Source organism: Lagopus leucura, unplaced genomic scaffold, assembly GCF_019238085.1.
Source record: "Lagopus leucura isolate 7727_CA_CO unplaced genomic scaffold, USGS_WTPT01 Super-Scaffold_650, whole genome shotgun sequence".
Lineage (NCBI taxonomy): Eukaryota > Metazoa > Chordata > Aves > Galliformes > Phasianidae > Lagopus > Lagopus leucura.
Genome location: NW_024962253.1, coordinates 6,188,284 through 6,201,139, shown reverse-complemented (window position 1 = coordinate 6,201,139; position 12,856 = coordinate 6,188,284). Strand labels below are relative to the sequence as shown.

At 44.2% G+C, this 12,856-nt stretch overlaps 1 protein-coding gene across 1 annotated transcript in view; it reads right to left on the bottom strand.

Moving 5' to 3' along the window:
• SETBP1 (SET binding protein 1) overlaps nt 1–12,763 on the bottom strand; it is a 276,753-nt gene extending 263,990 nt beyond the window's left edge. Inside the window, exons 1-2 of the mRNA XM_042862289.1 lie at nt 12,273–12,763; nt 11,149–11,809 (exon numbers count right to left, since the gene is read on the bottom strand). Coding sequence (XP_042718223.1) covers nt 11,149–11,640 — 492 coding nt within the window. The 5' untranslated portion in view covers nt 11,641–11,809; nt 12,273–12,763. The remainder of the gene's footprint in view (nt 1–11,148; nt 11,810–12,272) is intronic.
• Nucleotides 12,764–12,856: the final 93 nt, after the last annotated feature.

Genomic DNA, 12,856 nt, shown 5'->3' with positions numbered 1-12,856 from the left:
AAACTCTCAGACTGTCCCTATAACACCTCTTAGCTCTGCAATACAGCTTGAAAGGTAGGCAGTGCATTTGTACTGTTAGCAGTTACATGGTCTCAGGTAACTCTGTTTTACTGAGAGATTATGCTTACACCGTAGACATTACCCAAATAAAGTGGCAAGGACCAGGGGCAGGCAGCAAAGCTGCAGGAGAGCAGAAGCAAAGGGGACTGCAAGGGAAGCATAAAGAATTTCTACATTTTCTAACCAGGGATTAACATATGGGTTTTAAACAAGGGGTCTCCCTTCCCAGCTGACAGCAGCAGCTGCAGCTTCTGACTCGCTTGTGGAGTGGCAGGGAATCCAATCAAAGAGAAAAGAAGAAAGAGGACAACCCTTCCTTGGGGAGTAGGAAACACAATACAAGCTATTCTAAAACCCCTGCAAACACTGGCTTGGTTTTAGGTCAGGCTCTCCTTCCCCCTTCTGTCCCATCACCCCCCTCCTCTTGGAACAAAAGGAAATTGGTATTTTTTTGAAATTCTTCTGAAAGCCAAACCGGCAGATGGTTCTTTCCATGCCGGGGAGGGAACAAAAAGAAAAACCTGCCAGGATACACATCACCGAGATGTGACAAAGATGGGCATAGTGGATGGCCTCTGACCTGGGGATTACACAGAGGCCTATTAAATCATGTGGCCAAGATGGACTGAGTCTACTTGTATCTCCAGCACACAGCTGCCATACCCCACAGGCTCACATGGTTTTATTAGCTGAAGTCAGGCCAGATAGACAGAAAAATGACAGAGTGTTTTTAGACTTCCACCTCACCTTTTCATCACAAAGGCAATCCCACAAGCCAATGTCACTGCAGGTGGAAATGAAGCTCAGCAGGTAAATTCACAATGTAATAGTATGAAGCTTATTTAAACACTAATTAGCATCTGTCTTACTTCCTTGTTTTGCTGCAAAGAGAATCACAACCTGAAACCTTTGCAAAGTCATGTGTACGCATCACCTATAGGAACTCCTACAGATGGAGAAAGCCGAAGGCAGGTCACTGTCATCTACTCCCTCACAATCAAATGCTGCAGGTTAAGGACTTGGCTGTCCATCAGAATCCGCCTTCCCTTTCCTTTGAAGCCTCTTCTGCCCTTTAAATGACATCAATAGCCACATTCACATTATTCTCGGTAGTGGCCCAAGCAGATCAAGGGTTCCTCATCACAAGCACCCAAGTCTGACATCGCCTCTAAAGATGAAACATGCCTTTGTTGCATACCACGTCTGCCAACCATAACAAGGGGAGCAGCAAAGGACATGCTGCCCTCCTGCAGAGCTGCCCCACACCTCACAAATACCCATGAAGCAAGTTGGCAATTTCAGTCCCCGAGTGACTAAAGGCAGCTCCTGCACACACCCAGCGTCAGTGACCTAAGGACAAATCGATCCCTCCCATCATACACTTCCTCCTGCAATTGCAGTTCTTGTAGTCACAGAAGGAAACAAGCTTTCCCCCCCGTCTCTCCTTCAAGTCAGGCTTATAATTACAAATAATGCAATGGAATTAAAACAAGAGAGAGAAAACACTGGTGGAATTGATCCAAATGATGCCATAAATGATTGTAGAGAAGTTTGCCATGGAAAGACTGAGAGATCTGGACTGCTCAGCCTGAAGAAAAAGCTGAGAGGGGCCTTATCAATGCTTATCAATATCCAGTAGGTAGGAGTCAAGTTGATGTGGACAGGCCATTTTCAGCGGTGCCCAGCAACAGGAAAGAGGGCAATAGGCACAAACTGGAACACAGAAAATTTCACCTGAACCTGAGGAACAATTTCTTTACTGTGAGTGCAACAGAGCACTGATACAGGCTGCCCAGAGAGGTTTTGGGGTCTCCTTCTCTGGAGATATTGAAAATCCACCTGAACACTTTCCTGTGCGACTTGCTGTCGGGAACACGTTTTAGCAGGGAATGGACTAAATGATACCCAGAGCTCTCTTCCAAACCTTGTGATTTCTTGAATCTGTAAAAACGAGGAGCTGTCTTTGAGAGGATCAGTTGAGCACTAGTGAATACAGCATCAGCAAACAGACAAGATGTTAATTATCCCATCTAACCCTCACACACATGGGCTATAAGAAGTAAAACACATTGATTAGGAAGCATTAGATCCCTTGGAAGATGCAGCCAAAGAGGTACCTTCACACTCCTAGTTAATACACACTGTTCAGGATACCGATTTAGGGACTGTTCCTACTGGTGAAAAAAGTGGTTGAAAGCAGGAACAAGGGCTAACCAAACTCCTGCTCTGCTATTACCCGCTGTGAAATTATCTGCCTCATATCTCTTATTCTTAGTCTTGAGAGTGAGCTTTCAATAAATTATCCACCTGGAAATATAACACATGAAGTTTAAGCAAAATTACCCAGGCCAGGACAATATTTTAGCATATGCTAGGGTGCAAGAGAGTCTAATGAAAATAATAATAATAATTTGGGAATTAGCACTGACTCCGCATCAAAGGTGTGAGGAAACCATTTCCTGCGCCTCCTGGGAAGTGATTGCCAAGCTTGCTACAGAAGTGCTTTTGCCAAAAAGAAGCAGGCTGGGAATAAGTGCCATTGCCCTATGGTGAAGCAATAGCAGGGTCATTGGTGACGCATCTAAGCATTCACTATTCGGCCCTCTCATCAGGCAGAGCTGAGCAGTCATCAAGGAGGAGAACATGGCCTCTGGGTGGCTGCTGGTGCCACCACATTCCTCCCAAGAGCATTAGGCAAGGGAAAATTACCCACAAACCCCCTTGGGGCTGATTCTCATCTTTCAGTGTGTGGATCAACAGCAGATCACACAAAGCTACGAGGCTGCGAAGCACTGAAATTCCTCAATGAACCACCCAGGTTTATAGTGCTGGAGTTGCTGTAACACCAATGTCAATAAAAGATAGCATCTCTCTTTACAAACTTTGCCACCCAGGTGAGACAGAGAGCCATGAGAAACTGATGAGAAGATAAGAAGTCCTCCAGTAAATATTCCTTGTTTGACTCTTACCACACAATATTGTTGAGAGACCAGAAGCAACTATTAAGAGCATCAACACAGATTGCACACAGGCCCCAAAACCTCAACCTCTCATTTCTGCAAATTCTTCTTTGAAATAAATTTTGTTACTAAAATACTAGCAAAGATGTAGAGAGTTAGTAGTTTTGATACAAATTCACCAGTGTTGATGAGAAGAAGAGGACTGGATTTCAGAAGACAACACTAAGATCAGGCCATCATCTTGGAGACTCAGTCGTGGTATGGTTAAGCAACCACTGCATGATGAAGGAGGCACAAATATTAGCCCGTCCTGTCACAGATTAATTAATCTCATTTCTGTATTTCACACACAGCATTAAGAGAAAAATGGTTTTATTTCTCCTCCTTTGATTTCTACAGGATTTTTAACTTCTTGCAGAAGGACAGGCTCTTCTGCTGCCTTCATACAGAGCCCATAAGACTTAGATTTGCAATACGAACATGATGCATCAACTTAAAATGAATCTGTTAGAGACACACATAGCTCTGCAAATGCAGCTGCAGTTGACTGTTCATCTTAAGTGACCATTTCCTCATCTTCAGCAGTTCCATCTTCCACGGTGCCTTAGTCCAGGCCACATCTTCAAAACATAACCTCATTTTAGTAGCAGGATACACTGGTCATTCTTCTGTCCCTTTCTGCTAGCCTTTAGCTCCAGGGGAGGAAAAAATGTTTCTAGATTTGCATAGCACAAGATACTTCCCTACTCAGAAGCAGTGCCCTGCTACTGATGCACACATCTCTCCTGAAGATCAGTGCCCAAAAATAGTCAAGAAATTGAGATAACACTTTGTGTCCTGAAATGAAAAATATGAGTATCACTGATCTCATTCACATTTGAGATCACGGCAAGAAATGGAAAACAATGTTTTTATGAAACCACAGCAAACTGGACTCGTATTCAGGGGTCATATATCAAACAGAATCTTTCTAAGTTTCAAGAGTTGGAAAATCTCAGCACTAAAAAACAATGTATGTTTATTCTGGATATTTTTAGCCTGGTTTCCTAAGGAAACAAGGCCAATGTGATCGCACTTTTTGTGTATGCAAATGGACACACAAATTCCTTTCCTGACTATATGACCCTCTCCTCAACATTTTTTTTAAGTATTTCAGCCAATTTTATCACAATTTTCAGGATACAAATCTTCAAGATACCATATTCCAAGATGTTTTGTTCAAATTGTTAGCCAGCCAAAAGCAAAAAACATCTGAAGGATGGTCTTAGAGAGAATGACCAGCATGTTCATATGTCAGACACCACAGAAGCCGCAGAAAAGGAAAAGGAAAGTGGTTAGAAACTAACTAGCACAACTTCCAGAGCTAATAGAAGAAAAACAGAAAATGAAAAATAAGAGACAAGAAAGTACATAAGGTGAAGCTATTAAAATGAGCTCAAGATAAGCCTATCATGCAATTTCACTGTTCATGCAAGGAAATATGAGCAATGAGGAGATCAGCTAGGAGTAAGTATGTGGAGGACTAGACCTACTCAGGGTAAACGACTGTGCACGCATGTGTGTGGAAAAGAGATTGAAGATGAGAAAGCTGGAGGTAAAGGAGAAAGTACTTGTGGTCAAGTATGGTTGGAAGAAGGAGGGGGAACACTATATGCAGAAGATGGCACAAGAAGAATGGATATGAATATATGGAGGCTGGAACTCCTGTGCACACTCGTGTCCAAATGAAGACACAACCAGTACGGATGCTTGCAGCTTTGGATGGATGTGCCAGTATGCCATGTCTCCAGCACATCTCTTTAAGCCTGGAGGCCATGGTGCTTTCAAAACACAAACAATGTGCACTAACTTGGCCAAGGTTTTATGAGGCTGCTTGGAACACCACCATCTAGTCCTACTGTGGGGAGCATGGAATCCTATTCCTTCCCCACTAAAGCCGTGAACCATCTCCTCCATCCCCAAACTAGCACAGTGGGCATTTTTTGGCACAGTTTGAAGAGAAAGGCACAGCATGAGGGAACAAAGAAATGTCACAGAGGGCCAGCGAAACTTGGCTGTGGGAGGGTCTGCTTCAAAACAAAACCAGTCCTTGACTCAGACAGCCTCCACAAGCCCTGGTCATGTGGAAGCTAATCAAATACAGCAACTCTTCCTCATTTGGCACTCCATCTCAGGCAGTAAAAGTCTGCTCAGATTTCTCCACCCCATCCCTTTGCTGTCAGATGCTTGCTTCTTTAAAAAATACAGCTTTTTGAGAAGGCAGGCAAGGGATAGAAATCAGCTGGCTCAGGTGGAACATCAAGTTGGAAAAGAAACTGTGCTGTGTTCCTATCACAAGGCACCCACAATATGATGCAAGGCAGGCTCTTCTTCAGCAGATATGGAGAAGGAAGATAAATAGCTGGGGTCCAGCCCTCCCCATTCTTCACAGTGAGAGTTGAATCATGTTCTTGTGGGCTCAGCATTCCCCTGCTTGCTACATGGAGGCACAAGAGAACTTTGTTTATAGTCCAGGCACCTCAAGTATCTTTAAGGACTGAGCTGAACCAGAGTGCTCGCAGAGAAAGACTCCTAAATTCTGAAGTTTTTATAAAAATATTCATTTATATTCTCTTTTTTTTTTTTTTTTTTGGGGGGGGGGGGGGGGCGGGAGAGAAGGAAGGGGAGGGGGGGGGGGAAGGGGAGAGGGGAGCCTGAGCCTGATGTGATTTTTTTAGGGGGCAGCAAATTACAGCTTTTTCTTTTTCGTTTAGTGAAAAGATAAGCTAGCCAAAAAGAGACCTGGGTTCAAAGACCGGAGTTTGTGTAACTTTGCACCCCAGTGCTTGTACAGGAAGATTGTAAAAATGCCAGAAGCCTTGTGCCTTTTAGAGCAACTCTGAAGTAGTTTCTCACCTCAGAAGTCACTGGCTCAGAAACCAGTTTTCCCATACCACAAGTTTATTTCCCCATTGTGCTGGGGTTTTTGAGACTACCAGTAGTCCATGACTAAGGTAGAGACTAGGATCCATATCCCTACTGCCAGTGTGCACATCATGAATCTGCCACTAGATTTATTTAGGGCAGCCTCAGGGATTCTATAAGAGTAGGGACCAAGCCAGCAAAGAAACATCTCTGGACTGAAAGTGATACAGGTGATCCATCCTTTAGAAAACAAAGAAAAGTCTATAAAAAATCAGTTTGCCACTTCAAACAGAAATACAAGGGCTTTCTCCTTTCTAAACCTTGGCTTATATATCAAAACTCCATGGCTTGGGATATTGATATAAGCACTTGCAGTGTTATTAACGCAGCAAGTGCTTATAGCAATACCCCAAGCCATGTTCAGATTGCAGTAGGAAATGATGACTCAGAAGACAATTCACATGAGGATACCCTTGGCAAAGGGGAATAAGCACGCACTTTTCAGCAGTTGGATGATCATGCTCACAAGTCACTAGGGAGAGGAGTACAGAACAGTGGTAATCCGGCAAGAAATGCAGATGCACACGAGAACCTGGAGGGAAAGTGCAATGTGCAGTCAACAGTACAAAGAAATGGATGGAAAGGGGGAGTGCAAGTGTTCATGATCTTGTGGAAAAAGAGGGGTCCAAAGGGAAAAGCATATGAATGAGCATCCTCACAGAGGGGGGAACTGGAGGAGAAAGCTGCCTGCGTGGGGCTAAGAAGAGGAAACGAAGACGATGAATGGAATTTCAAGCGAAAATGGGTAGCAGTGCTTCCTGTGGAGAAATAGTATATATCCACAGGCATTCAGGAGGGGAAACAGTAAAAAAAAAAAAAAAAAAAAAAAAAAAATCCAAGGACAGAATTTCAGCTGACTGCACACAAGGAAATTTTACTTCTAGCTAGCTTGCTGACACTTATTATTCAGAAATGAAGTGCGTTTGCACATCCCAAGCTCCCCAGAAAAGAATTTTTCTAATAATTAAAATAGTTAACATCCTCTGAAGAGAGACATTACATACATGGAAGCACCAAGAAAATTTATCAGGCTATGTTTATAGAAAGGAAGGGGGTGGGAAATGAAGTGTTTGCAGACACAAAACTAGACAGGGTAGTAAATGAAGGGAAGGGAGGGGGGAAGGAAGTAAAGCAAAACCAGGGAACTGCTACTCATCTGGGGTTTGTTAAACACTACGTGACAGGCAGGGAATGCTGATGGATGGCTTCTTTGCATTTGGTGCCACACTTTTAGTGCCTTTCCAAACTGACAACTTTTGCCCTTATCTGAGGGAAAAGACACTCCTAGGGACGCTGAGGGTTCTGGACTTAAGCAACTGTGCTGTAGGTGAGAGCACCCAGAGCAATGGCTCCAAGGCTCACAATCTGCAGACAGAGCACGTTGACACAGCCTTTGGGCTCCTGGCTTTCTTCTTCCCTCCCCCTCCCATCTAAACTGGTGAATGGCTCCATTTCATTGAGTCTGAAGTGGCTACAGCCCAGCCCACCCCATCCTCAGGCACAGAATGGTTGAAATCAGAGCACACACTTGCATAACATCTCCACTCTCTGCAGTCACTGCACAAGCAGCTGCACCAACAGCTCAAGCTGCAATTCAGCCACCAAACAGCCCCGGGAGAGGGGTAGGAAGCGACTTCTGCTCTTATCTTCAAGAGGGGAAGCTGATGTGAAACTTGGCAAGGCCACTGCTTAAAAACCCAAAGTTTTTGGGTCGCAGCCAAGCCTCCAAGCCAATGGAGCAGAGGCTCCCAACTCTGGAGCTCTCCCACCCTGCTTCAGGGCAAGGGCAACCGCACCCAACACCATCCCCTGCCGGCATCCTTTCCCTCCCATTCACCATCATGTAACATCCCCAGGGCAATTGCTCACATGGAAAAGCAACATGAGGAAAGTATTTAATTATATTATGTGTGTTTACATCTTTAATATAGTGTAGCAGCTGGAATCAAAGGTAGAAAAAATGCACATGAGCAGTGCAGCACTTCAGAGCCCCCTCATAATCAGCACTGAACCCCAGACCACAGCTTTAGAAATCAGGCTGTGGCCCCAATTGCCTAATTAGCGGAACAGTGCAAAGCTTCGGAACAGGCATATCTTCTTCCTCCTTAAGTGGCCACTGAACAAATACCATGTCCCCAGTTCACAGACTCTTTTTACATTGCTGGCATTACCAGTCCTTTGTGTACCCACATGCTGTTACTTAAATTGCTTCCATGTTTTCATTACTTGCCCTCTGCACTGTGTGTATTCAAACTCTTGCAAGAATGCTGACGTGGTGTTTCAAAGCACTGGGGACCTACAGGAGATGTGGCTGAAATTATTATGCAACAAACTTGAGTGATTCTTCTAGCCCTAATAGAGCTTGTTCCTCCTTCTGGAGGAAGATAAACTCATTATATGAGGTGTAGGACATTCCACTCTCAAAACACGAGCATGGCGTTTGCAGTGCTCTCCATCCTTATATGCCAGTCTGTGGGACCCATATAAATGTCTCTCACCCACAGGCGAGGAGATAACAGCACCATGTCCACACACAAGATAAATGTACACTCTGGGCCACATTCTCCTGGCAGAAATTCAGAGGACAGTACAGTGACACTACCTGCATATCTGCCCCATGAGTTTGAATGCATTGTTCCCTGCTGCTGCTGCTACCACTATTTGCTTTTCTTGAGTTCATGTTGATTAAAGCAACCTAACCCTGAAGGAATGCATGTGACTGCAAGATCAAAACCACCAGAATTATTTGAATGTGACAAACACACTGAAACCTCTACCACAGTTCTCTCTGTTTCTGCAAGTATCTACAGAAGCCAGCTATGTGCATCTCTCTCCCAGGAAAGCCCACAGATGGACCATTCAAGTTGCAGCTTGCCTTTTCCTCCTATCTGTATTTCCACAGAAAACAGAAAACTGTATCTGCCAGAAGACATGCGTAGCAGCCATTAGAGCAATCACACTGCCAGTGCTGGAGTACTTTTCCCATTGATTTTTGACTTACTTCTCATGCAGTGCCTTTCATTACCCCTCAATGCAAGATGCTCAGAGCCAAGATATGATTGTCTAACCCACAGGCCAAGAGCCAGCTGCATGTTAAATCCCATCTGGCTCTGGGCACACAGGATGCTCACGACCTTGGGGATGTAGGATGCAGCTCCAAGCATCAAACCTCTCAACATCACAGCCCTGTGGTCCTCCAGATCCCTGCTGGGGACTTGTCTCCGCCACGTTGCCTCCAACACGCTTGACCCTAGCTCAGCAGCTGCTGCATGGCAGCCGTTGGGTGTTATGATAATCGATTCGCCGGTGCAACGGGCCTCTTCCCATCTGCTCAGAGCATCCACCTGCTGTGTTTTCTCTATTTTTTTTTTTAATGGTTGGATTAGACCAGTTCTTACCCAGAGTGCTTGCAGCCTCTGCACCCAGCACAAACCAGCTCACAACAAAAGCTGAATTTGACCTCACTCAGTCCACAATCCTCCCCTTTCCAACTCCTTATCTTTCTGCAATTATAGTCACCCTGAAGATAACCATGCTACTTTCATTCCCTCCCCTTACCCCCCTTGGTTTCATTACGATTTGTTTTGTTTATTTAACCTTTTTGAATGTCCACATAGAAGAATGAGCTTGCCTTCCATACTCATCTAACTGGGAAATAAAGATCCAACTTCTAAACAATTTCTCCACAGCCCATGTGAGGTAAGCAGTGATTTACAAGTCTTCCTTTCCTGCCTGGCCACGGAGGAATTGTTTGTGACTGTCTCTGAGCACATTCTTACACGAGCACTTGTCCTTCTTAATAACTGGAAAACCCATTCCCAATGTATTATTGGACCAAAACTCTTCTGTGCTGTTTTTCCATGAACAAGGAGTATGCAATTTACCAATGTTCAAAGAAGTACCCTTGCTTTTCCCCCATCAAGTTCAGCTTCTAAGAGAAGTACTCTCAGTGAGTGATGCTAATCTTCATGGGATCTACACAGTGTCAGTGGGAAATGCTTCTGCTTCAGAAAATGATTTTGAGCTGTCAATGGACTCAGATTGTGAAGGAGACTGTCTCCTGACAGGGCAAGTAGCAAGTAGCCTACTGCGGGCTTAAAGTAGCCAATTGTACATATGAGGTGCAGGAGAAGTGGCAACTCGTATACAGCAAGGGATCAAAGCTCATTGAGCTGCAGGACCAAGTCAACTCTAAGATTTAAACAGGTGGAAACCTACATCCCCTACATGAACTTGGTTTGGACTTATTCACAGGTCTTTCATTAGACTTGGATCAGTGTCTGAACTCATCACGATGCCCACGTGCTCCTAAATATACAGGGCAAATTATTTGCATTGTGATGCAACCTGACCATGGTTCCTTGGACACCTAGGGCAGAAAACACTTCTACATCCAAAATAACATGAGCAGTCACAAGGGGTCACTCCCCCAGTGCTGTTTAAAGCAGTTTTTAAAAGAAATGTCATTCAGATAAGTGTGAGACATATCACTGAATATTAAGCCAACTAGAAAACAAAAATAATATTAATGGAAACAACTAATACATAGCACTAATTTTTCCTTATGCCTAGTTGAGTAAATTATTGGAAAAAAAAATACCATTCCAAAATTTCTTTCCAGAATGGTATTTCAAAAAGATTAGGCTTATAATGAAAGTATTTCCTGAAACATAACTATAGTGGTGCTAGCACATTGCTGTAAACAAGAATAATGGAGCTGTTTGCTTGGTATACATTAGTGGGTTTGATTGTTCTCTGTGCACATACCTGTATTTTAAAAATGTATTCAGAAGCTTTAGCTGCCAAAACACTCCACATATTAGTGCTTGGACAAAAAGCAATCAAGAAGTGGGCTCCACCATTCATTTCTCATATAGCAATTAATCTTAAATCTCAATTATGCAAGCAGGTAACAGAGGCACAGCTGAGCATCTGATCCTTTCCCACCTGGTTTATCTGAAGGATAGCTCAAGATCAGCACACAGCACAGTAGGATGAGACCTGCATTGCATTGCATTCTTTACAATCGAGCAGGGCTTTGCAAATGGTCTGAAGGTTATGTGATGGACACACGTGCCACAAATTTCACCCCACCCTCTCTTCTTTCCTTCAGGACAATCTCTGATTTCTCTGAAGGGGAAATACAGAAAAGCATGGGACTTACTTTCTTTTTGGAGTGTCCTCTGTCCTCTTCTTTAGCAGCTTTGCTATTTTTCCCAGCTCTGGAAAGCTTCTGCTCCCCGGACTGCTTGATGGTGATTTTGATCTCTGGTGGGCAAATATAGTTCTCCAAGTTCTTTGGGGGCTTCTTTGCTCTCTTGGTCGTCTGGATTTTTAGTTTCAAACTCCCCTCTGTGAAGTTTGCCTCTTTGATGGAAAACTCCTGCTCCTCCAGTCCATCTCCTGCCACCCACTTCTCGCTGTCTGCATTGGAAGTGGAATCCACATCTCTCCCAGAACCCATCTCATCCTCTTCTTCAGGCTCCATACGTTCCCCGCTCACCGGAATCCCTTTCCCCGAGCCAGCTGTCGGCAGCACTGTCTCCCCTGTGCAGCTGGAGGCAGACGGTGGTTTGGCAGAGGACACAGAGGCTGGCAGAAAATCCGCCTCACCTCCCCTTTGACGGGAGCTGCCCAAAGACTCCCTGGGCTCCATAGCAGGACCGTGACACACTGGAGTTTTATTAGAGGGAAGGGCAGTGCAGGAGGTGATGGAGAGAGAAAGGGCAGTTATGATCCCAAGGAATGAATGGTAACTGTCTGTCAAAGTCAACGTCTCAATGGCCCAGAGTCTGCAAGTAGCTCAGAAGAGATCAGGTCTGCCACTGTTGAAAGAAAGGAAAGAGAAAAGGAAATTAACACACACACACGTTGAACCCAAGTATGGGAACAAGTGAAACATGTCATAGTTGGGCTTCTCCTGTGATATCTGAAAAGCTTTCCATGACACAAAGTGGGAACGGAGGATGGCTGGCATTTCTGACATCTGGATCTGGTACCAGAGAACAGCCAAGCCAAAGAAGCATTGTCATATGCATCTCTGAACTGACAAAAATGGATATTAAAAAGTAAATTAAAAGAAACATTTAAATGTAACCTCATTCATCTCTGACTTGGGACAGAAGTGAGAGAGAAGCCAGCTATTATTCCTATTCCAAGATGCTCCTCATCACCAACTTTTCAAAGAGGAGAAGGAAAAAAAAAAAAAATAAATAAAGATGGGGGGAAAAAAAAAAAGAAAAGAAGGATAAACATTTGCCCTCAGTGATCAGAAAATATAGTGTTTACCTATGAAAGAGGCAAGAGAAAACCTAGCTCCATTTCCACACTTTGCAGATCAGAGAGATGCACTGGGCTGCTGGCTGTACTGTGGGGTGCTCCACTTTGGGTGAATTCTTTGATATTTTCTGGGCGAGGCACAAACTGTCTGGGGTCTGAGATGAACCCTGAGATTCTGCACAGGAGGAGACACCTGGATCATTTTTAAAGCATGATGTAAGTGTTGAGGGCAATGGAGGAAAGACGAAGTCAATGTCTTCCAGTTTCCAGTATGCCCTTGGTTACCAGTACTGTGTAGAAAAAGCTCAAGTCCCCAGAAGCAACAACTGTGCTCTCACCCCTCCAAATGTGAACATTCTTTGAGTCATTAGACAGACTCCCCCAGGATAGAAGCACTCAGCTTGGCCAAAGTTGGTGGGAGAAGATGTGAATATTCAGCTGAGGCAGAAGATGCATCATCCACATATGCAGACTAAGCCAAATACCAAATACTTTGTTAGGAAAAAGAAGAGAAGAGAAGAGAAGAGAAGAGAAGAGAAGAGAAGAGAAGAGAAGAGAAGAGAAGAGAAGAGAAGAGAAGAGAAGAGAAGAGA